General features: G+C 23.3%; 4 protein-coding genes across 8 annotated transcripts; 1 reads left to right on the forward strand and 3 right to left on the reverse strand.

Moving 5' to 3' along the window:
- Nucleotides 1-2269: 2269 nt before the first annotated feature.
- LOC122848298 lies at nucleotides 2270-4806 on the reverse strand. The gene is made up of 7 exons (XM_044146273.1): nucleotides 4596-4806; nucleotides 4118-4486; nucleotides 3696-3882; nucleotides 3348-3630; nucleotides 2848-3004; nucleotides 2564-2722; nucleotides 2270-2486 (listed from the first exon to the last, which is right to left on the reverse strand). The coding sequence occupies exons 2-7, from the start codon at nucleotides 4193-4195 to the stop codon at nucleotides 2331-2333; spliced, it is 1020 nt and encodes a 339-aa protein (XP_044002208.1). The 5' UTR covers nucleotides 4196-4486; nucleotides 4596-4806; the 3' UTR covers nucleotides 2270-2330.
- Nucleotides 4807-15047: 10241 nt separating this feature from the next.
- LOC122848299 (malate dehydrogenase, mitochondrial-like) lies at nucleotides 15048-17243 on the reverse strand. The gene is made up of 6 exons (XM_044146274.1): nucleotides 16926-17243; nucleotides 16566-16861; nucleotides 15795-16052; nucleotides 15585-15720; nucleotides 15307-15509; nucleotides 15048-15244 (listed from the first exon to the last, which is right to left on the reverse strand). Exons 1-6 carry the CDS (start codon nucleotides 17044-17046, stop codon nucleotides 15119-15121), a joined length of 1140 nt encoding a protein of 379 aa, XP_044002209.1. The 5' UTR covers nucleotides 17047-17243; the 3' UTR covers nucleotides 15048-15118.
- Nucleotides 17244-19854: 2611 nt separating this feature from the next.
- LOC122848301 (cytochrome b5 domain-containing protein 1) lies at nucleotides 19855-22082 on the reverse strand. Of its 2 annotated transcripts, XM_044146281.1 has the most exons (4): nucleotides 21944-22082; nucleotides 20503-20925; nucleotides 20079-20311; nucleotides 19855-19993 (listed from the first exon to the last, which is right to left on the reverse strand). In XM_044146281.1, exons 1-3 carry the CDS (start codon nucleotides 21965-21967, stop codon nucleotides 20081-20083), a joined length of 678 nt encoding a protein of 225 aa, XP_044002216.1. In that variant the 5' UTR covers nucleotides 21968-22082; the 3' UTR covers nucleotides 19855-19993; nucleotides 20079-20080. The 2 variants fall into 2 exon arrangements, with proteins under 2 accessions (XP_044002216.1, XP_044002215.1); XM_044146280.1 differs by having other exon boundaries at nucleotides 19855-20311; nucleotides 21944-22079.
- LOC122848300 (proteasome activator complex subunit 3) lies at nucleotides 21197-23914 on the forward strand. Of its 4 annotated transcripts, none has more exons than XM_044146277.1 (4): nucleotides 21197-21296; nucleotides 22277-22309; nucleotides 22399-22719; nucleotides 22802-23532. In XM_044146277.1, the coding sequence occupies exons 1-4, from the start codon at nucleotides 21273-21275 to the stop codon at nucleotides 23159-23161; spliced, it is 738 nt and encodes a 245-aa protein (XP_044002212.1). In that variant the 5' UTR covers nucleotides 21197-21272; the 3' UTR covers nucleotides 23162-23532. The 4 variants fall into 4 exon arrangements, with proteins under 4 accessions (XP_044002212.1, XP_044002213.1, XP_044002214.1 ...); XM_044146278.1 differs by lacking the exon at nucleotides 21197-21296 and adding an exon at nucleotides 21388-21490 and having other exon boundaries at nucleotides 22802-23531; XM_044146279.1 differs by lacking the exon at nucleotides 21197-21296 and adding an exon at nucleotides 21417-21487.
- Nucleotides 23915-23946: the final 32 nt, after the last annotated feature.

Raw genomic sequence — 23946 nt, forward strand, 5'->3', positions numbered from 1 at the left:
AAATGAAGAAATATGGATTTAAAAAAGGAATGAATGAATTGAATCAAAATGTATTTTCACTATTTTTTTTCAGTTGTATATCTTATTTGTTCCCAGGAGAAAATAAATCTATTTTTCTTCTAAACTATTATTCCTGTCATTGATAAGAAGTCTTGTCATTTAAATAAGAAAATGAGAACTCGATCAGAAAGTGATCCACCAGTGTTGGTTTAGATTAAATAACTACACTTTCATTTTTCCCTAATCTATTTCGATAAAGAAACATAATATTTCAATTTTACCTGGAACATAATCCTTCATCCACTATTTTCCCATCACTTTCAAATATTCTAAAAAAAATTAAAAAATAATGTAAATATTTGTCTTATTTCTCCAAAACTAATTTGATATTATTCATGAATTTATTTTCCAATTCATTTATTTTAAAAAGTAAGAAAAAATAAATTAATCCATCAGGCATCAATCAACATGATTTTTCACAAAATTTAAATCAAAAAATTTCTAAAATAACGAAAAATATTTGACGCTAATAATTACTAATGTGAAAAAGCTTTATTAAAAATATCTGAAAAATTAATTTCGAAAATATATTAATATAATGTTAGAAAATAAAAAATGGAAAATACATTTAATGTGTAAATAAAGTGTTTCGACGAAAGCAATAAATTGTCGGTTAAACATAACGGTTCACATCAACTTGACGCCTTTATAAAAAATAAATTTTTCTAAACACAAACGTCGTCGAATAGATAAATCATGACATTAAAATTTACCCCCTGGCCCTCACACACAACATATATGCTAATTTATTTATTTTTTATATTAAACCACATGTATATTTATTTTGCCTCAGGCATTTAAGAAAAACTCCCCAGTACAAATTATAAACAATAAAATTTCGATTGTTATTTTTTTTTTCTATTCAACAATATATGCAAAAAAGATTAATCGATCAATGTTAAATATATATTCTCAATAATAAAACAATGAGAGTATAAAAATTATGCACTCTTGAAATATACAGCCACAGGTGATTTAAATAACAAAATGAATATTAATAATTCGAAAAAAAAAATTAATCATCAATTGACAATGATCGATAAAATCAAATAATAAATTACAATTATTTCAATGATAAAAAAAATTTATAAAAAAATTATATTCGACCATCATTTAAAGGTCAATTTATGCAAAAATATAAATTTAAATTTAAATAATAAATTTCAATGTAAAATTTATTTTTAAATATTAATAAAAATTTTTTTTCACATTATGACTATTCTTAGATAATTATATTTCAACTTGAAAATTATTTAAATTATTAAAAATACATTTAATCTGAATTAATGTAAATTTTTCTATGATAAATATATTTTCATTGTCTGTGATTATTATTGTTATTAATATTTGTTGAAATATAATGTTGTTGTTGTTTTTTTTTATTTTGAAAACACGACAAGATTTAATATTTTCATTGTCGACAATAAGACGTGGTATAATGAATTTTAAAAGTACACGTTTAGCGATTATGTCGTCGTGTGTGGGCTTTCATGGTTACTTGTTGGTCCCGCACATTAAAGTAACATTGACTTTCTCATGGTATATTGTTTGGCTAGGTAACATTATAAGCTACTGATGCTGCTTCTAGTCGCTCCTTAACAATTCCACGATTGTCAAGATGAAAAAATATTTATAAAATATATATACAATGAAAATTATTAAACAGAATAAATCATATATATTATTATCAAATCATATTTAATTTATTCTTTCATATAATTATACAATTTTTAATTAACTATTTATATAATTATTTAGAAAATATAATTTTGTAGATTTTTAAAAAAACATTGAATAAACAAAGGGTTAATAATTAATTGATCAAATAAATTTTATGAATCAAATTATATGATGAATTATTATTCAATTTATCATGTTGAATTTCTTTTTATTGTGTAAGCTTTATACTAATGGAATAGAAATTTTTTATTATGATAAATTTGAAATATGCATGTAAAGCAGATTTGATATCTCAAAGATTAATGTCAACGTGGAATAAATAAATAAAATACAATTTAAATAACTGGATTATTTAAAAATCAATTTTTCATTTTTCTCATTTTTTTTTTTTAATCATTTATGGCTTTATTTTAGTGTACTAATTTTTACCCAAGACTCCAAACTCTTATAAAGGAAAGTATTTAAAATCTTAAAAAAATGATAATAATAAAAAAATAAATAATCATTAAATAATATAAAATGTATATGATTTTTTTTTATAAAATTAAATATTTTATTGAAAAAAAAAAAATATGAAAATAAATTATAAATTATTCAACATTGGTCTTGACATGTTGAACCTTGGGATTTGCATATAAATTTTCATACAAGATTATGTAATTGTCACGAAGCTGAACCATTCTGTGCCAGAGATTCATATGTGTAACCTCCTCAGCACTGCCAGTCTTCTCATCAGTAGTAGTAATCTTCAAATGAAAAAAAAAAACCATTAGCTAATAATCATTAAGTGTGTGCGTTGAATAATAACAAGTTAAATCTTTACTTTGTCGGCTTCACGTGCACGATTGACCTGAAGATACTTGAGATGAAAAAATAGCTCATAAGCCCAACAATCAATGGTCTCAGTATTTCGTGTTGCATTAGCTAATTCCAATGATATTTTTGTAGAACTTGTTGCAAGTGTTTGAAGCCATCGTTTAAGCTAAAAAATAAAAATACCATAAAAACTCCCCAAATAATTTATAAACCACATAAAAATTAAATAAAAAAAAAATTCCTTTTTATTATATTAATTTTTAATTACACTCAGAAAAAATTAATACTCACTGTTGTTGTATCACTTATAAGCTGAACAGCAACTGGTCTCATGACACTTATAAAATTACCGACAAGAGTTTTATCTTCTTTTAGTGATGTAACACAACTTGAAAGTGAATTACTCCAATCTGCACATGGACCACACTGAGCATTCTTCAGCTCTCTTCTGTTTTAAAAAAATAATAATAAATATTAACCACAAAACAAACAATAAAAATTAAAAAACCAATATCATTAAAATGATCATGCACTTTGATTATTTAATGATCAAAAGAAAGTGTACAATAATATGTCTACATCGATGAAAAGATCAAAGAGCAAAGAGTAAAACAAAGAAATAAAATAAAAAAAAAAAAAAACTAAATAAATATTTAAATAGAAAAATAATAAAATAAAAAAAAACAATGATTTTATTTTTTTTCATATGCAAAGGTATTTGTGGTGAAAGGAGATTACAATTGTGCACTGACAAATTATTAAAATAAAATATTTAAAAATGATAAACTGACCTTTGAAAAATCATAGATATAAAACGTTCAACAAGGTAACATGAAGGGGTTATAATCATACTTTTTGTACAAATAACAAATTTACGTGCAATAAATGCAAGCATGTGTCCAAGTGCACTTGAACGTCGACGATTTATAACACCATTATTACTATTTCTATAAATACGATAGTAACGACGTTTATTAATTCCATGATGTTTATTACTACGTTTACGTTCATATGATGATTTTGTATAATAGCTTGATAATGATGTTACATCAAATTTTGATTTTAATAATTTACCTGTAATGAATGAATTTACCTGTTCGATTAATTTGTTGGTAGAAAAATTAATTATGAAAAATTACGATTGGTATCAGCTGCTGATGCTGTGTCATATTCTCCAATTGTTGATGATATTGATCGACATTCAGGCATACGATTAATTGTATGTGCATCTGTACTACCAGTTTTAATACTAGATGGTGCATAAATTTCAATAATACTATTTAAATCTGTTATTTTATCTGGAAAACTCTCTAGACAAATAACAGCCTGAAAATTAATAATTCAAATGTCATATATGTCAAGGAAAAATTATATTATATTGTACATATTTCATGTATTTTACTGACACAATTGTGCTTGATTGATTATGTTGCTATTTAAATATATTTTTTTTTTTTAGATAAAGGGAAAGTTTTTCATGATAAGAATTATTCTCAAGTTATTCAAACTTGTCATTATTGTTATTTTAAAGATAGTTTTTAAAAAATTTATTTTACATTACCTCTTTTTGCAAACGTTCAAGACAAGTCATCACGACTTCTTTCATCTGTACTGTATCAGTCATATTTGAAAAATTCATTAAATTATCCCACGTGAATTTTGACAACTTTTTTCATTTTTATAAAACAATATTTAGCAATACACGCGTGATCGTTAATTTAATGCATTTTTATATATTAAATATATTTATTTCAAGTTTTTTATTTAAATATATTATGATTTAATTTTGAAGAATAATTTTTAAAAAAATGAATAACAGTGTTGATTGAAGTTGGCAACGTTGAATATTAAAAAAAAATAATTTTTTGTTTTTTATTTTTCTTCTTTTTTTTTTTGTTTATAAATTTATTTTGATAAGATGGTGGCACACCTATCAATTAAATAGTTTAAATCAGTCTGTATATATTTATGTATATATGAAAAATAAAAAAAAATTAAAAGTGGTAAAAAGTGTTGAACGAGTATCGACCCCAACTAACCTACGTTAATCGCACACGTTGATGTTGATATGTGCAGATACACAAGTTGCTTTTGTAAGCCCGATAAAAAAATTTAAAAAAAATCTTTCAAGTCGGTACACCCTTGTTCGTAAATAATAAAAAAAAAAAAATAAATTTATTATTTAAAAAAATAATAGACAAACAAAAAAGTCGAGTCTCAATCGTGCGAACCAACGGTAGTCACGACTATGATTACGGTTACTCGTTTGTGTGACAGAGACAATAAGAGGAAGTAAAATTATAAACAAATGAGGATAATTGATAAATTAAGAGAGAATAATTAAATAAAAAAATAATAGCTAAATATATATTCAGGGAATTTTGTTGATTAACATAATAAAAAAGAAAATAGGCTTTTAATAACGAAAAAAAGAAGAAAAAAAAAACCGCGGATGTGTTATGATTTTAATGAGTGATAATTAAAGCTGTAATATGGTAAAAAAATAATAGGATCTTATTGTTGGGATGTAATCGGCTTGAAAGATATCAACTTGGTGTAAAATTGATTGTCAGATAAAGCAATGGCTCTTGATACTTTGCTGGCATTGTAAACAGAGAGTTATGAAAATAAAAAAATAATAATATATTAAATATAGTTATAATCGTCGTGGCAGAGAGCAAGGTTTTTTTGCCATGTGGAGCAGTGGGTGTGGGTACTTGTGAAAGATAAAAAAAAAAAAAGTAAGAGTATAACTTTGTTCGGGAACAATGTGACATTATGGTAAACGAGTGGACGTGCTATTGTCGTGTAACGCGTGTCACAGAGTTAAGGATAGTCGTGAGTAACCAGAAAATAAAAATAAAATTAAATACCTGGTTAAAAAGACGCAAAAATATTTATTAAATTAAATAATCATTGTTTTTTTTTTAAATTAATTTATATTTACTGCGTTATTTTATATTTAAATATAAAAAAAAAAAAAAAATCGAGAAATTTTTATTTAAAGGGACAAGGGGGGTAAATTGGGTGAATTAAAAAAATTTTTCTATTTATCTATTTATTCATTTTTCTATTTTTTTTTATTGTAAAATTTTCCTGCCTTTTTTCAATAAAACCATTTTTCTTTTTAAATTAAAGTAAAGATAATAATTTTTTTTTTTTTGTTTTTCATTTTTTAATTAAAATTATTATTGAGGGTGGAAAAAAAATTTGTATGAAAAACTATTTAATAAATAGTGCAACGGTTTCAAAACCGCATAATTAAAATTTGAAAAAAAAAAAAAAAAATTGTATATAAAATACAAGTTGTAATTGAACCATTATTTTCTTTCGTCCTCATTTAAAATTTTAAAAGTAGTTCATAAATAAAGTATAATAAAAAAAAAAAATACAAAATTTATACCAATAGATTATTAAATTACAAACAAACATTAACCACACAGTTGCATGTGTCTTTATATCCAATATTGGTAATGAGAAAATCGAGAGGATATACTTGAAATGAAAATAAAAATGTGCAACAGTTGAGCTTATTTCATGATTTTACGCAATCGACAATGTATTTTTTGATCGTAATACATATATACCTGGTTTTTAACGGGCGTATTTGTTCGTGTAATTGTGCAACTCGTTGTCACGATCGCAACAACAACAACAACTGGATTTAAATCTTTTCATTCGGCTTTTATATATAGATCCTTTATTCAGATGATCTATTGATCCATCGTCAGTCATTATTCTTATATTTTCTATCGTTAATGTCGATCGTTCTTCCAATCATAATCATTTTGCACTCAATAAAAATTATTCATAATATACTTTATCTCATACAGATTTTTGTACTTGCCTTTTTTTTTTTTTTTTTTAATTTTTTATAAAGACTCCCGCAAGATAAATAGACATTAATGTATGGCTTTTGTTGAACAATAGAAATGGCATAAAATTTTTAAAATTATTTTTTAAATATTATTGGAAGGAAAAAGCTAAATAGAAAAACAAAAATAAATAATAAGTAAAATAAAAAATTAATTAAAAAAATATAAAAATTTTTATAAAATTATATTCATCTTGTAAAAAATATTTGTAAAATGTAATAATCCAGATGATAATCAGAACACTACCAAGTATATAAATTAATGAAAAATAAAAAAAAAAAAATACATAGTTACTTGAGTTTTAAAATAAAAGCGTGACTTGAGTTAAATTTTTTGTTACAACTTTGTTGCATTGAGTACAAGCACGCGATGTTGATGAAAAAAAAATAAAATGTAAAAATGTTTAAGGCATTTACTCACCCTCGGGTGAATAATACGCACCCTGATGCTACGATCGATGTCAAGTAAATTTATATTTCCAGATCATCTACCTATAAATGAGTGCGTATTTCAAGCAGAGAATATATTTTTTATTTTAATTTTTATCTGTATCTGAAACACGCAAGGTTAGTGTCCTTTTATTTAAAAATATTTTAAATACATTTATAAAATATATAAACGTGTTTAAATGTTTTTTTTTTTTTCCTTTTTTTTAAAACGTTTGTATAAATTCCAAATAGATACATATGTAAATTATATCATTGAATAAAATTTAAGTTCTGCGAAACGATGATTTTGTATATAATTAATTTATAATTATCAAATTTGTTTCATATGTAAAATTTAGAATTTTTTTCATATAATAAATATTTAAATCAATTTTAAATTTAATATGTATTGTTGTATTTGAATTGATCGATTTAGTATTATTATGGTATTCCAGTTATATATATATTGATATTATGATCAATCGATATTATAAATTCATCAATTTTATGCATCAATCAATATAATCAAAAATAAATTTATTCTGTAATCTTTTATCCGCGTAATTCGTAAGTTTTTAGCCCTACGGCTTGCAAGTTGTTTTTTTTTTTTTTTTATATTTTTATTTTTCTTATGTACACGAGGAATATATTTTTTTTCATATTTATTTTCTCCTTTACCACAGGATTATCTTGACCATGATCCTCGAGCACCGGACGCCTTGATTTTATTTATATTTTTTCATTCAAAATATCATTTTTTATACCTCTAGAAAATTAGCACAACACAATATGCTTTTTTTGTGTGGAACTCGCGATTTTTGTGCTTATATATTTTTTTTTTTCTAGCAATGCATGTTGTGCTAGCTTAATATTAAGTTGGCACAACTTCTTTAATAATTAACTTATTCAAGTGAACTTTTGACCAAAATTATGTGCTTTTTATGTGTTTTTATTCTACGTTTAAATTAATTTTTTATTCCAATTATTTTTTATTTAAATAATTTTTTTTTCCAACAATGTTGTGCTAGCTTAATATTAAGTTAACACAACTTCTTCAATAATTAACTTATCCTATCGAAGTCTTGATCGAAATTATGTGCTTTTTATGTGTTTTCGTTCTACGTTTCGATTAATTTTTTATTTCAATTACTTTTTATTTAAATAATTTTTTTTTTTTCCTAATAATAAAAAAAAAAAATTATTTAAATGAAAATTAATAGAATAAAACGTAAAAACACATAATTGATAAAGATTATTAAATTGTGTCAACTTAATATTAAGCTAGCACAACATTGTTGGAAAAAAAAATTATTTAAATAAAAAATAAAATAATAATAAAAAGACATAAAAAGCACATAATTTTGGTCAAAAGTTCACTTGAATAAGTTGATTAGTAATAAAAAAGTGGAAAAATTTCCGAAAAAAAAAGTACTAAAATGCACAGTATAATTACTTGCACATTTTCAATAAAATGAGTGTAAGTTAATTGTTTTTCTTTTCGATTATATTCAATTTACATTTATGAATTATGATACATATTTTTTCGTGGGGAAAAAAAATTAATAGTACGTGTAAAATTACATGAGTAATAAGGAAGCAACAATAACTGGCACAGAAATAATAAGTCAGTGACAAGATATGTATGTGATTTTATTTTATACAGTAATAAAAGTCTGACAATAATCAGTTGAAAATAACAGACTGAGATACTATCCACTGTCTTTTTATAACGCAATATTCATAACATAAACAACCATTCATTAGCACGCCAAGATGTTAAATCTTTTTACCAATTTATTATATATATATACACATATTAAACTATTATAAACCCAATTTAAAAATATTTATATCATCCATTTAAAAAAATATCCATTTATTTTTTTTTCTTCTCGACACTTTAAGTTTTTTATTTGGAAAAAAATCAGGATCAAGTGTCATCAAGTAGAAAAGCCAAGTACCGTTATGATTGAGATTGTGATAGGAACGTGTTGATGGTTAGCCACAATTTTTAATATCTATTTCATATATTATATCAGCAACATCCTCATATTTTTTCCTTAAATATCAAGTATCATTTTTCATTAGAAAAAAAAATAATAAAAAAACTTAAATGTAAACATGATGCTAACAGTAGTTGATTTTTCTTATCAAAAAAAAAAATAACCATTGACAAATAAAAGTCAATTTAGATCTAATAAATTTTCTATTCAATAATTTATATTAATTAGAAAATAAAAACAAGTTTTTACAAATTTACTAGTTTATCGAAAAGTCATAAATTTGATTTTTAATTAACAAGATTATTTAATTATAACAACACCTTTAATTATTTGTATATTTTTTTATCATATGCAAATATTAAATAGTTTATTTAATTTAAATTATTTTAAAAAATAATATAGCAATATTAATAACAGTATTATTTTAATCTTTTTGCATACCTATTACTCAGAAAGTATGTAATACGCAATCGTGAAGTAATAATCTACCAGCTACTGCGCAACTGCTTTCACTAAATTTAGTATTATACTGCAAATATATTCACTCTTGCATAGGTGAAAGTGCACTGGAGACGATTTAACTTCGAAATACGACACTTTTTTTTTTCTCTCTTTCTCTCTCTCTCTAATTTTTTGTTTTATTTTTTCATTTAAATTCAAGTGTGAATACATTTTTTATTTTATTTTTTCAATTTTATTTCTGACCTTTCTCGCCTTTGTCATGCTTAAAAAATAAATAATAATGATAATAATAAATTCACGATTTTCATCTCAACGATCATCCGGACACTTGACCTCGGACATATATTTTTACCCTAAAAAAAATAAAATATAATAAAAAAAATAAATATTTTACGTGCACGACAATTGTATGTAAAAAATTGCCGACAATAAATGGCATGACAAGTTATTGTTGTATTATTATTTTTATTTATTTATATACTTTGTATTTTTTGTATTATTTTTTTATGGTAAAAAAAAAAAAAAAAAATTTCAACTGATGATGGTAATAAAAAAAATAATTTTGACATTTTGTTTAATTTATTTTGTATGAAACAATGAATTTGACTAATAATAAAGTGCAAGTGGTCCAATGGCTCTCTCACAATATCATCATGTTAACGTCTTGTAACTTTCTCCAATTTTAAAACTGGAGCATTTGTAAAAGACCCTTTTTTATATTTCGTAATGTTTTTAAAAAAACTTTCAACGAAAGTTTTTCTTATGTTGCATTTGAATAATAATATTATTTGTTTTTTTTTTTTTTATATTTTTATGGAGTGTTTGAATTTTTAAGTGTTGAATTTATTTTTAAATTAAAAGATAGAAGATTTGTTGAATTAAATTAAGAAATTATTTTGACATCAAGTACAAAAATCAAGAGCTAAAATAACAATTATTATTGGAAAAATTTATTTGAATTATTTAATTTTTATTTATAAAAATAACACAGCTTGTGGCATAATTTTTTTGTTTGATGATAAATATTTTCATTAATAAATTAAAACACCGGAAATTTAATAAAAATAATTTGATAAATTAAAAATTAAAAAGCTTAATAATAATTATGAATAAATTCACCTATTAGAAAACTCATGTCAATGCAAGAATTTAATTTCTTTGCACATATAATATTTTCATAATAGCTCGTTGTTTTTCTTTTTCTTTAAAATTATGTGTATAAATATTTCAATTAAGTAAGTCAAATACGCGGAAATGTACCTCCCTGTTGTGTATAGTTGAATGAAAAATATTATTCAAGCATGCCAACGCAGATAATAGATTAAAATGAGGTAATCGTACATTTGACTCAAGCGTAATATTGATATTACGTATATTTACAATTACGGATGATATTTAATTCGATCACTCGATAAAATTGTAGCAAAAGTGAAACGTGGGAATCAAACTTTCTAATGTTTAATTGTTTTATGTTTATAAACACATCAAATATGGGTTATTTTTAATTTATCATAAACTATACATTTTTGTTCATTCAAATTTAAAATAAATAATAAAAATATCTTTATAAATTTTCAAAGAGAACAATGTACAAAAAAAAAACATATAAGCTTTGCAATTTTGCAAGTTTAAATATAATATTGCAATTTGCAAGGCATATAGAAAAAGATTTCATCTTGTATTTGGTATGCCTACACAACAAGTAATATATTTTTAATTTTTTTTTTTTAAATTATTTATTTTTATTTTCTATAATCTTCCCTCGATATACACACGCATATTTTTCGAGGTGTTAAAACCATGATGGTGTGTGCTATCATTGCATTCAAATATATATAATTTGCCATTACAATCGGCATTTGCAATAATTCAATAAAATACAGCCGCAAGTGTTACAACAGGTAAATTACTATTTACTAGATATACCTTCAACTGTAAGGGTGTATAAAAATAATAAAAATAATAATAATAATAAATATAAATAAATGAATAAATAAGAAAATGAAGAAGTAAAGGAGGAGTAGATATGGGTGTGGTATGAAAAAAAAAAAAAGCTTTTTTCTCTTGAAGATGAATACTATCAATGAAAAAAAAAAAAATTATATGAAAAATATAATGCTAAAATAAAATAATGGTATATTTTTTGTACAATGTAATTGTGTTGTATATATAAATTTATATGAATAGAAGCATTTGGTATACTTGTGTACATATATTTATCTATTTTAAGATCGACGTTACGCTGAGGTGCATCTATATGCACTTGGTGACTGCTAAGAAACTTGTACTTTGAGGCTCGTTACTCGTTCAAGTTCAAGGACATTACCAAGGACTTTGCTAATAATAAAATTTAACTATAATTTTAAAATATTATTCGATTGCTGTTTTATTAAACAAATATGTTTTTTTATTTAATATACATTTAAAATTAAATAAAAAAAAAAAAGAGTATTTTTTTTATACAGTGCTAAGATGGATTTGGATTATTTTAGTATATAAATAATAAAATTGTGTTATCCCAATGTCATGAAAAGTGATAAATAGTTACACCAAGAAATATTCACTGAACAGATAAAATAAAAAAAAAATTTAAATACACTGGCATAATTGCCCGAGGGAAATCATCCCTAACTTCAATAAGATAATTTTTTTCATTTGAAAAAAATAATAAAAAATATATAAGTCTAGTCTACCCGGAACTTGAAACAACTATTTGCCAAGCACCATAAGATTCTTGATATGTTTAGTGGGTAATACTAGGCAAAGAAAAAAAAAATAAAAACAAAATTCATCTCATGTATCAGAGAGAAGAAGGATTATGAGTAGCAGAAAAACCGATAAGGCTTTATAAAAAAGCTCAAATGAATTGCACTAAAGAAACTGACTACAGCATTATAATTCTAATAATAGTACTATACTATCTTTATCTATTTCTTCTTATTTATTTATTTTTTTTTATTTTCATACTCCGTGAGCATCTTTATACTTCATGTAATATATTTTATCATCTTGGCAAGTAAACTTCTGATTTTTTGTAATTTTTAAACAGATTAACGATATGGAAAATAATTGATGGAAACGATAAGACTTGCAGTTGTATGGTCGGTATGTGTCTGAATTTGTTATCTCAACTTTGATTGAGTATTAAGTGAACCCATCATACAAATACGTATATTTATAACTCCCGACAATTCCCTGGCGCCATACCTGAATTAAAAAAATTTTTAACTTAGTTATAAATGAATATACATTTTGTTTTTTTTTTTTTTAACTTATCTTTAATATTAAATATTTTTTTTATTTTTTTTTTTTTTAATAAATAATCATTTAAAGTTTTTTTTTTTTCGATAAATTAAAGAGTACTTATATTTTTTTTTTTATGTTTGTTTAATTAAATCTAATAGCTTTTTTTTTTTGAATAAAATTTGTTTCCTTTTTTTTGGTAGTACTTGAAGTTTCTTTTTTTTTATGACATAAAATTGAGGGTCATGTTATTGGAGACAATGATGAATCATAAAAAAAAAATATTGGTTAAAGGAAAAAAATATTCTATGTACTAAAAACTTTTTTTTTTCTCTTTTAACGTATTTTTTTTTTAACACAAATTAACTCGCCAAGTGATGATAATTACTTTGCAAATAAAAATAGCCGGTTTTGCAATTATATACACTGTATTAATATTAAAGTAGCATAAATCCTGTAATTTTATCGAAATCACATTCACACAGTTGGCATAAAAATCAAAAAATTTTTTTGTTAATTTTTTAAATGAAAAAAAAATAAACATAAACTACTCACTGTCTTTGAATAATTTTGAAAAATCTATATAGCAATATAACATAATATAAATATCCAAGCATCGCATTTAATCATTTTAAAATACTTCATAAATAAGATAAAAAAATAAAAAAATAATTTGACACATGTGTAATATAACTAACAACTGCAAAAAGAAGTAAAATTCGTGTATAGGAAATACAAACGCATATAAAAATAAATGCTAATAACATCTTTAGCTGTTAAACCAGACTAATATTTTCAAGGCTTTACACGGAAAAAAATTTTTAGCTGCAGTCAACTTTGATAGTTAATAGTTGATTTAAAATCAACTATATAAAAGACAAATATAACATGATATAAATAATCCAAGTCATCGACATAATTTGAATGTTCATAATTTTGACAGATAAATTATTAACAATGACTAAAATAATCCATAAAGTTATAAAAAAGCATAAATTTGTACAAGTTACATTTGTACAAATAGTATAATTATAGATACTAAAAAAGTAAATGTACATTAATAATTTGTACTTCGTATGATATACTTATAGTTATGCATATACGCAATAAATAGCTAAGCGATACCAAACGTCATATATAAAGCTATAAAGTGTAGCTAATGTAACATAGGCACGCTGTTTTCACAAGAATAGTAACCTGTCAAATGTGGATTGCCAAAATAACAATCCTCTGCTAACTATCCAAAGGTTAGTTAGCCGTGGATAGGAGAGACAGCTATCCAGCTCGTTGCTGCAGCTAAAAATTTTTTTCCGTGTAGGGCCCACCAGTTGTGTACAAGTATATAAAAAATAAAAAGTCAATTGCATTTGCACAAACTCAAGGCGGAAACGATTATTTCAACAATAAAAAGCTCACTGTATATATACAACAAGTTTGTCCCGTTGTATTAAATTTACAAACTGATATATTTCTTACCGAAAAATTTAGCATTCACATATATGTACGTAAATATATCTACAACATGCATTGAGTGTATAATATATTTTTGAAAAATAAATAAAAGAATTAAAAAAAATAAATTCAAGTGATGCAATGAAATACAGAATTTTATTAACCCGCACTTATTGGTGCAACATAAAATCCGGCAAACACATATGGTCCTCGTAATTCGCGTGCGTTGTGCTGGGTAACGTCGATTGTGGCCGTGAGATCACGACACACGATGAAATTCCGCGGATACATTATGGTTTGTATATTTACAGTCTTTCAACACTACCACTTTTATTTATAGTTACCTTTTGCACATTACTTTAAACTATATATGTGTAAAGCAAGAATGATGATACAAAGTTTTTATTATTTTTTAAATAAAAAATTATATTACTTGTTTAAGTAAGTGTTTATGGATTTTATTTAAAATTAAAAATTATTTATTGATAAATCATTCTCATTATAAGTTTGAAAAAAAAAAAAATAGAAATTGTTGGATTATTTAATTTTCAAATATTTTTAAAATCAACTTTTAATTTTATTTTTTAAATACGGAAGTGTTTATGAGTTTATTTTTAAAAATAAAAATAATAACTTAATTTATTGATTTGATAGGTATTATTTATGGTTGTTAATTTATTTGAAAAATATATTTATTTATCAATAATAATAAAATTATTAAAACTTGAATGATACTTTAAATATTCAACAAATTAAAAATTAAAAAAAATTAAAATTATATGATGCTTGGAATTTTATTCGCATAAATATTGTATTGATATAAAAAACACACAACTTGAGTATATTCAAAGTGTCATTTATTATATTTTCAAACGACATAAACACTATGCAAATTTAAACTCATTACACTGGAATTCACAAATCAAAATCCACTAAAATGTCACGAGTCGTAATAATTTTACAATATACGTGTTCAATAAAAAATATTAAAACCAATTTCTATAGAAAAAAAAAACTATCTCAATATTTCGTCGTAGTAAAAATATACTAAAAGTATTTTTATTTATTTAAAAATATAAACAGTTATAATAAATACTTTTTAAATAAAATTTCTTGGATGATTGACAATTTCCTTCATCATATTTGCTGATATTTCTTGTTGACAAATATCAAATGGTTTTTTACAAAATTCAGATGATGTAGAACATGATCCCAAAGCAAGTGTCTAATAAAATTTTTTTTAAAAATAATTTAAATCAAATTTAAAAACAGGCTAAATAAAAATACCTCGCCAGCTTGAATGTCACTTTTAATAACTGGTAAAACATTATCAAGAATTTTCGATTCATATAATGTTAATGATGGTAAACCTAGATGTCTTTGAACACCATCAGGTCCGAGTTCAATTGGCGCTGCAAAGTATTTAACTTCTGGTAGTACACATGAACGTACATATGCACACTCAACAATACCACGATGTTCTTTTAAACCTTTTAATAAAATTTAAAATTAATATTATAAACAAGCCAACAAGATTATTAAATATAATTTTAAATGATAAATACCCTTGCACAAAGAAATACAAAATCGTGCAGCAGCAAAACCCATGGAAAATGAAGACTTTTCATTATCATGATGTTCTTTCATCACATCATCTTCCTCGCCCACTTTAACTGCATTAATAAGTCTGCTAATTTGTTCCTAAGAAATTCATCAAATACTCAGCATTACACAATTTATAATTGTTGATAATTTAATACTAAATTATTACTAACACTTGTAAATTCATTTGAAGGCTTGGCTTGTGAAAATAATGGTACACAAGTCATTGAACAACAACCACCAACAACTGGTACATTAATATATTCTGGTATAATATTAATTATTTTTGATGATAATAAATTTGCACGTAAACAATTTAATGTTGTTATACCAAATAAACGATTTGCATCAAATATACCAAATCTTTTATAAACTTCAGCAGACAATGGTATTAATTTATTAATTGGACTTGTTGCAACACTAACTAATGCCTGTTGATAAAATCCATACACATGATTAAAATTAAATATAAAAATTCATTATTTTTTTTTATTTAAATGTTACAATGTAAATTAATTATTTAAATGACTTTGAATATCTATTTTTTATGAATGAAGATTTGTAGTATCTCAGTTGTCTTTGTTAATGAGGAAGAGTAATGAGACAAGGTCAGTAACATTTAACACACACACAAATAGTACATATAATGAATGGATTAAAGTTTAACACAAATGGTACTTCTACAAGTCATTATTTAGTGCCAGTTGTTGCTTTATGCTTGTAATGTTTTCTTGTAAAATTAATAAAATTAAAAATCTACTTTGCAATGTGTCCAGTGATGGTACAACGGTATATTACTGATGTGCGAACAAGCTTCCTAATTTTATTCTAAATCTTTATCATCTTGTGAATATTTATCATATAAATTTGCATTAATAAATTTACATTTTTTTTGTGTGTGATTTTACAAGAGGAAGAAAACATAGAGAGTATAATTTACTTACACGAGGACAGTGCTTGATTATTTGAGTAATATAAGTTGCCAGAATTTCACCATTCGTCATGAAAATATCATTTTTTATATTTTCATTTTTTAAAGGTAGACCAGCAGTTATCATGACAATTTTTGAATTTTTTAATGTCTCTGCCAAGCCTTCATCACCTGGTAATGATGATGTTACTTTGCATTTTGTATCAATGTGATTTAATTCATGACTTATATGATTTATTGGAGTGACATCGTATAATGACAATTCATCAATCAATGAACAGTGCTTTAAAAAAAATGATAATGCATTTCCTATTAAAAATTAAAATTAAATATTAAAGCAGGTTATAAATTATTTTTTGTTAATTATATTTACCAGTTTTTCCACCAGCACCAAGAACAGCAACTTTCATAGATTTAAAACGTTTATTTAGATCTTTTGATTTTAAAGATTTTGAAAATATATTTGTCTTCCAAACTGATGATGACATAAACATCTTAAAATAATTTCATAAAAATAAAACAATATTTATGTTTTTGTAAATTTTTTTAAATTCCATGTCAATGTGGTATTTATTTTCTATAAAACAAATGAATTGAAACGAAATATAAATAATTTATTTTGATGTTGTTTGAAATGATTTTACAACAAGATGAAATATGTTTCAACTAGCATGACCCAGTTGACCCACATTGATTTTCATTAATTACATATTTATTTTTATATAAAAAAAGTATGAAAACAATGCAGTCTCAATTGCAATTGTTTTTGATATTAGTGTCAAGGTTTTTCCGTTCAAATACCTTTGTATTTTTATTTGAAAAATTGCTCAGACTAAATAATATACAACAATTGATTTACTGAAAAAAAAAATGATAAAATAATAAAATAATATGAAATGAAATAATAATAAAATGAGAATAATTTTTATATGTCATTCAGTAATGTTGATATGGGTTTGGATATACAGTTGTTTTGATAAATCTGGTAGAATATTGTTGGTAAATGTTGTGAAATGAAGAGCATTGAATTAAGGCGTCTGTTGATGTGACAGGGTTGATTGATAGATGACCACATACATTTTGATACGGTTTCAAAGTGACTCGATTAACAAGTACTTAATTTTTTTCTACGAATCACCAGAGGCACGACAAATATATCAGGTCGATGTCTTTATAGACAATTTTTATACTGATACAATTTATTATTTTCATTTAATTCTATAATCTTTATATATATCATTTTCATGGTTCGATAAACATACACATTCACCATTTATTTTTATCGTGATACAAAAAAAAATTTATTTATTATTTTATTATTATCAATATACTATTATAATATCATTTATTTCTTAGTCAGTTTGATAATTGAATAAATTCTTGACATTCTTGTTATAACAAAAATTGAGTTTCTTTAATTTTTTGATATTTTTTAAAATTAAAAAAATTATTTTACGTTATATTTGTTAAAAAAAAATATTTATAATTAGAAATTTTATAAAATTATGCTTCTAGAATTTAGACAGCATGTAAATATAAACATCCTATGAGTTTTAAAATTTAATTTCAATTATTTTTATTTTTTTTCGAATTTTATATTTCGGCATGACCTGTAGACAAAACTCGGGACTTTTCGATGGAGATCACGTTTGTCAAAAAAATATTTCTACATGGATTTTTCATGAAATTATGTCTCTATAATTTAGAAAACACTTAAATACTATTATCCTAAAAATTTCATAATTTATTTTCAGGTATTTTTATTTTTTTTTTTTGAATTTTACACTTTTTCGAAATTCTGTACTTTTTGTCGAAAGCCATGTTTGTCGAAAAAATATTTCTACATGGATTTTTCATGAAATTATGCTTCCTATAATTTAGAAAAAACCTGAATATAATAATCCTAAAAATTTTATAACTTAATTTCAATATAAATCTCATCTGAAAAAAAAAATTGAAATAAATAACGAGAAAGTATGTTAACGATCATAATATTTTATTCTTTTATTTTTTATACAATTGAAATTGAGAAAAAGAATATTAGCTCACATTTACAATCGAGATTTATTGAAACTGACAATACAGTGTGTTTATTTATTTTTATTAAAAAACTAGGTTATTGTTGTTAATCAATATACATAAATTCAAAGTGACCAGTCCAATAGACCACATTTCCGGTGTTCTAATTTTCTATATTCGCATTATCAATTTACATACTGATACTGATATATTTTTTACAATTTTGTTTTCTTAACAATTCATTAAAACAAATTAAAACCAAATTAATTAAATTAACAACAGGCCAATTGGACTGGAAATAAAAGAGGACAAGCACTAATTTACAAGAAAAATTTAATTAAAATTCAAAAGACCATCAACAATGAGAAAATAATAAAAATTTATTTCAAATAATTTTATATATATTTAAAAACATTTTCTATATAAATTGTCTTTTTGATTTTAAATGGAATTCGTTTGACTACTAAAAATGTATATATTTTTTATTTTATTTTTATTCAGCTGATGGGTAGCTAGCCTGAGGTAATAAAATCTACGAATAGATATTACACAAATAATAAATACAGTAATGAAAAATAAATAAAAAAAAAAAAAAAAACTTACTTATTCTTGTCTGTAAATGCAATTTACAATAAACTGTGCCTATATTATTATTTTATTCTCATGATGACCTCTTGTTAACTTGCCATTTCAGAGTTCACGTTGAAGTATCAAACGCGTTTAATTTTATTGCGTGAAAACCCGACGACAGGAGCATATGCATTATTCTGAATATTTTCATGGACATGATTATATATATTTTTTTTTTCATTTTTTATTATACACAAAAAATAGTTTTTGCATCAGTCTTTGTTAAATGTACACTTTATATATATATAAACATATACGGAAGAGTTTAAAACGAAGATTAAATCGAGATAAAAAACACTGATTGGTATCTTTCAAGGTATCTATTTTGATTATCAACGACTTACATTGAACTTTGTTTAAAATTTATTGAAAAATTTATAAATTAAAATAAACAAAAAATTAATTCGATAAAATAACAATAATTTCTATTTGTTTTAAATTTTTTTATATCAATTAAAAATTAAGTATATTATTCAACAAATAAACAAAAATTAATAATAAAATATTTCTTAACAATTTATTTATAAAAAAAAAAATTTATAAAAATATAAAATTTATTTAATTTTTATTATTATTAAAAATACTTTTTGTTAAATTATTTTTTATTTATTTATTTTCATTTTAATTGGAAGAATTTTTCGTTCTTTGACGGAATGATATAATGAGTCTAATTGACGATACATCATGTATTTTATAACGTGTGTTTCAGTAGCAAATCAGAATGATAAAAAAAAAAAAAATTACAAAATAAAAGCAGAAAGGTATTGTCCTCGCATTTGTTCACGTACTATCCTAGGAAGAAATAAATAGACAACATACCAATACACTGGTTTATAAAAAAAATAAACTATTTGCAGCATATGGTGAAAATGTATACCATCATGCCACAGTTAAATCATCTTTAAAGTAACACATGATACATGGTACATATATATTTTCAGGTAAACCACAATTTGTATAACGTTCACGTTCATCAATCATTCCATTTTCAGTCATTGTTTTATTCATATCAAGTTTTTTTCCATTAAATTTCCAAATATAATTACTTGCATGACAATTAAAAGCCAAATATCGTTCTTGAATTTTCGAAATTTTATCCTCTTCACAAACCTAAATAATTTTATCAACAAAAATTAATGAAAATTTTAATTTTTTTTAATTTATAAGTACAAGAAAAAGTGGACATTTGAAAGAAAAAAATACAACATCAATTGAAAAATAAATTTACTAATAAAAATTAAATTTTAAATTATTTTTTTCTTTCAATTTTAAAAATTTATATAAATTAATTAATTAATTACCAGTATAATAACTTCACAGGAAGTTAGAGTATTTACAATTTTACATGGTCTTGAATTAATAGTTAAATTACCAATTTTATAATTTTCATCAAGCCACCATGGACACTTGTCAAGCGGACGAAATTTCGATCCAAAAATAATATTTGGAATTTTTCCATGTGGACAACAAATAACAACATCACCACTTGATTCATCAAGCTGATATTTAATATCATTTTTTCCATGATCAAACCAATGGCTAATATCCTTTCCAGCATTTGCAATAATTGGTTTAATTACATCTTCATCATCAGCTTCATTGCAAAATTTTGTTAAATCATAAACTCCACCAAAATATGATACCCAACAATCATCAGGCTTATTATGAATTACAACTTCACTTGGTAGATAAAATATTTCATCACAATGACATGATAAAAAATCCTGAAACAATTAACAATTTTTTTTTTTCAATTGAAATAATGTACATTCAAATTTACCGCCATTAACAATAGACAACAATAAAATCATAAAAATAAATTGTTTTATTGAAAATAAATAAAATTGAAAAAAAAATAAATAAATTTAAACATTGTTAATTTATGTAAATTAATAAATAAAATATGAAAATTTTATTAACATGTGGTGCGTGTTGTGCACATTTCCGGCTTTTATCAAAATGCACGTTTTTTTTTTTGTATTAACCAGTTTTCAACACAAGCGCATAATAGTGTGTTGGTTATATATTTTCCAAAGTTATTGTTTTTTTTTTTTTTTAAATAAAACTAATAATGGCTGATACAATACAAAATAAGGTTTGTTATTAATATTTTAATAATTTTAATATATATTTTAATATGCTACTTTTAAATGATTATTTATAAATGAGTCTTGAAAGTACTTTGTTAAAATATTTTTGTTAGGTTAATGTTTGCCGATTGGCCGGTGTTGTAAACTTCTTGAAAAATAGTATTGTTTGTGTTTTTTTACAATGCAACCTTCAACTGTGGTAATAATTAATTTAATATTTATTAATATATATTTTTCATATAAATTAAATATTTATTTTTTTGTTTATTTATAAATAATTATACTTAACTTGACATAAATATTATTTTATTCAATTATTTATTAATCCGGCGATTTCTAACCTCAAAATTAATGAAAAATGTCGTGAATTTTCAATATGATTCATCAATTTATTAAATTTAATATTTTATTGTTATCAAAATTATTAATGTTCAATATTTTAATATCATTTTTTATTTTTTCTTTGATAATTACGTTTTATTTTGATGAAATATATTTGATTTTTTGATATTTATTTTATTGAATGACTGTTAATTTTTTTTTTTTCACGTAACTTTGTCATCACTTGTCCATGTGGCATTAAGTTTTTTTTATTCTTAATAATGTCGCACAATTATTAAAATATTAATTGAATAATTTTAATGCAGCTTACCGGATCTGATTTATTATTGTCCATTTACGTGTGAATTTAGCTGTTTGTTTGATAAAAATAAAAACAAAAAAGCATCACTGGCACAAATGCCAGTCTCCATTTTAAAAACATATGAATAAAAAAAAAAAAATTATAATGTGGTAATTTAAATTTAAAAAATTATTTGTCAGATTGAATTATTAGAATGTTACAAAATCATAAAAAAATATGTTTACCAGATCAAAGTAAATGCCAACCTTTGATACCAATGAAATGGGTTTGATGAAAAATTTAAAAATAATATTACAAAAGTTCATAAAATCATCTAATATTATTTGTTTATTTATGTTTTAGGTTCAAGAATACAAAGACTCTTTGAAGACCAAGGTAAATAATGACAATAAATTATTTTTTATAAACAAATTATTGATTAAATTATGTTTCAATTGAAAATAATAATAAATTATTTTTTATAGGCTGAACAATTATTATTGAAAGGCTTCCCTGAGAAAATTGTCAAGCTCAATGAACTTTTGGAAACACCAAATTTTTGCAATCGCAATTTAAATGAAGTTCATCAAGAGCTCAATATTCCAGTACCAGATCCAATTGCACTTAACAATTCTGAAGATGGATTAAAACGTAAAAGAATAAAATTGGAAAATGATGTTGATGATGAAGCTGGTACTAAAGTCATGATTTTACCATCAGGACCAATACCATGCAACAAGCCACTTTGTGAAATGATTAGTGTTGTTAAACCATACATTATTCAACTTCTTGAAGATTCAAATTTGGTAATTAATTATTTATTATTAATTAAATTTAAATTAATAAAATCTGTAATTTATTTACTAACTTGCTCGTCTTTTTTTGCAGTTGAAAATGTGGATTTCATTTATGATTCCAAAGATTGAAGATGGCAACAATTTTGGTGTATCAATTCAAGAAGATACACTTGCTGAAATTCAATCAGTTGAAAGTGAAGCTGCTGCATTTTTTGATCAAATATCTAGGTACTTTGTATCAAGAGGCAAAATATTGAGCAAAGTTGCTAAATATCCTCACATTCTTGACTACAGAAGAGCTGTTCAAGAAATGGATGAAAAAGAATATACAAGTCTTTGGCTTGTCATGAGTGAAGTACGTAATCGTTATTGTTCACTTCATGATTTGGTTATCAAGAATCTTGAAAAAATTAAGAGACCACGTTCATCAAACAATGAATCTTTATACTAAAATTCAATAACAACATAATTTTTAATAAACAAGTACAATATGATGGATAAAAAACAACAACATAACAACCAACCGTATCAGTATGGACAAAAGTTGTACAGCACGTTCAATAAAAATAATATGTGCTTGAATTTTCATCTCATGTTCTTAATAAAATCATGAATTATTTGCCCCCAATTTAATTTATTTATCATGCCAATGCCAAAGCATTTCATCGAACTGTTTTTTTTTTTTTTTTTTTTCTTTCTATTTTCTCAATTTTCAATTTTTAAAAAGAAAAAAAAATTGATTGTAATAATTGGCATATATTCTTTGATTGATTTAACATGTTACTTAAAAAATTTTCCATTATCTGTAGTTTTGAATAATTTTTTTCATTTACATCACAATTATTGTTTTTTTTTTTTTATCAACATTTAATAATAAAACATTCAAGTAATAATTTTTTAATTTAATTTTTCATATTTAATCCTTATCCATTAGTTGGTAATTATTTTTAATTTAAAAAGAAACTCATTTAAAAACTTTTTTATATATATTTTTTATTTTACAAAATGTTTGTATATAAAAATTATTTATATGATTTTTTCAGGTATAAAAATTCATTAACATTATTATAAATTTTCAACAATTGTTATTATATTGGAAGGATGATAGCTTATTTAAATTAAAAACAAACAATTGTTTTAAATAATAATTGGATATGAAAATTATTATAATAAATCAGTAATTGTTTAATTAAATTAAACAAAATTGATTTTTGATGATTTTTTTTTTTTTGTTCG

The sequence above is a fragment of the Aphidius gifuensis genome, linkage group LG2 (assembly GCF_014905175.1).
Source record: "Aphidius gifuensis isolate YNYX2018 linkage group LG2, ASM1490517v1, whole genome shotgun sequence".
NCBI classification, from domain to species: Eukaryota; Metazoa; Arthropoda; class Insecta; order Hymenoptera; family Braconidae; genus Aphidius; species Aphidius gifuensis.

Bases quoted from the DNA above. Each gene is read 5' to 3' on its own strand.
- LOC122848300 (XM_044146275.1), top strand. From the start codon at position 22,128: ATGTTACAAAATCATAAAAAAATATGTTTACCAGATCAAAGTAAATGC. The intron at 22,200-22,276 runs GTTTGATGAAAA...TTTATGTTTTAG, and splicing joins CTTTGATACCAATGAAATGG to GTTCAAGAATACAAAGACTC. The intron at 22,310-22,398 runs GTAAATAATGAC...TATTTTTTATAG, and splicing joins AAGACTCTTTGAAGACCAAG to GCTGAACAATTATTATTGAA.
- LOC122848301 (XM_044146281.1), bottom strand. From the start codon at position 21,967: ATGGACAATAATAAATCAGATCCG. The intron at 20,926-21,943 runs GTAAGCTGCATT...TAATTGTTTCAG, and splicing joins ACAATAATAAATCAGATCCG to GATTTTTTATCATGTCATTG. The intron at 20,312-20,502 runs GTAATTAATTAA...AAAATTATTTAG, and splicing joins CCTGTGAAGTTATTATACTG to GTTTGTGAAGAGGATAAAAT.
- LOC122848299 (XM_044146274.1), bottom strand. From the start codon at position 17,046: ATGTTTATGTCATCATCAGTTTGGAAGACAAATATATTTTCAAAATCT. The intron at 16,862-16,925 runs GTAAATATAATT...AATTTTTAATAG, and splicing joins TGGTGCTGGTGGAAAAACTG to GAAATGCATTATCATTTTTT. The intron at 15,510-15,584 runs GTATTTATCATT...TTTTATTAAAAG, and splicing joins TTGTATTTCTTTGTGCAAGG to GTTTAAAAGAACATCGTGGT.
- LOC122848298 (XM_044146273.1), bottom strand. From the start codon at position 4,195: ATGAATTTTTCAAATATGACTGATACAGTACAGATGAAAGAAGTCGTG. The intron at 3,631-3,695 runs GTAATTTTTCAT...CATTCATTACAG, and splicing joins ATCAGCAGCTGATACCAATC to GTAAATTATTAAAATCAAAA. The intron at 2,487-2,563 runs GTAAAGATTTAA...TTTCATTTGAAG, and splicing joins GTGCACGTGAAGCCGACAAA to ATTACTACTACTGATGAGAA.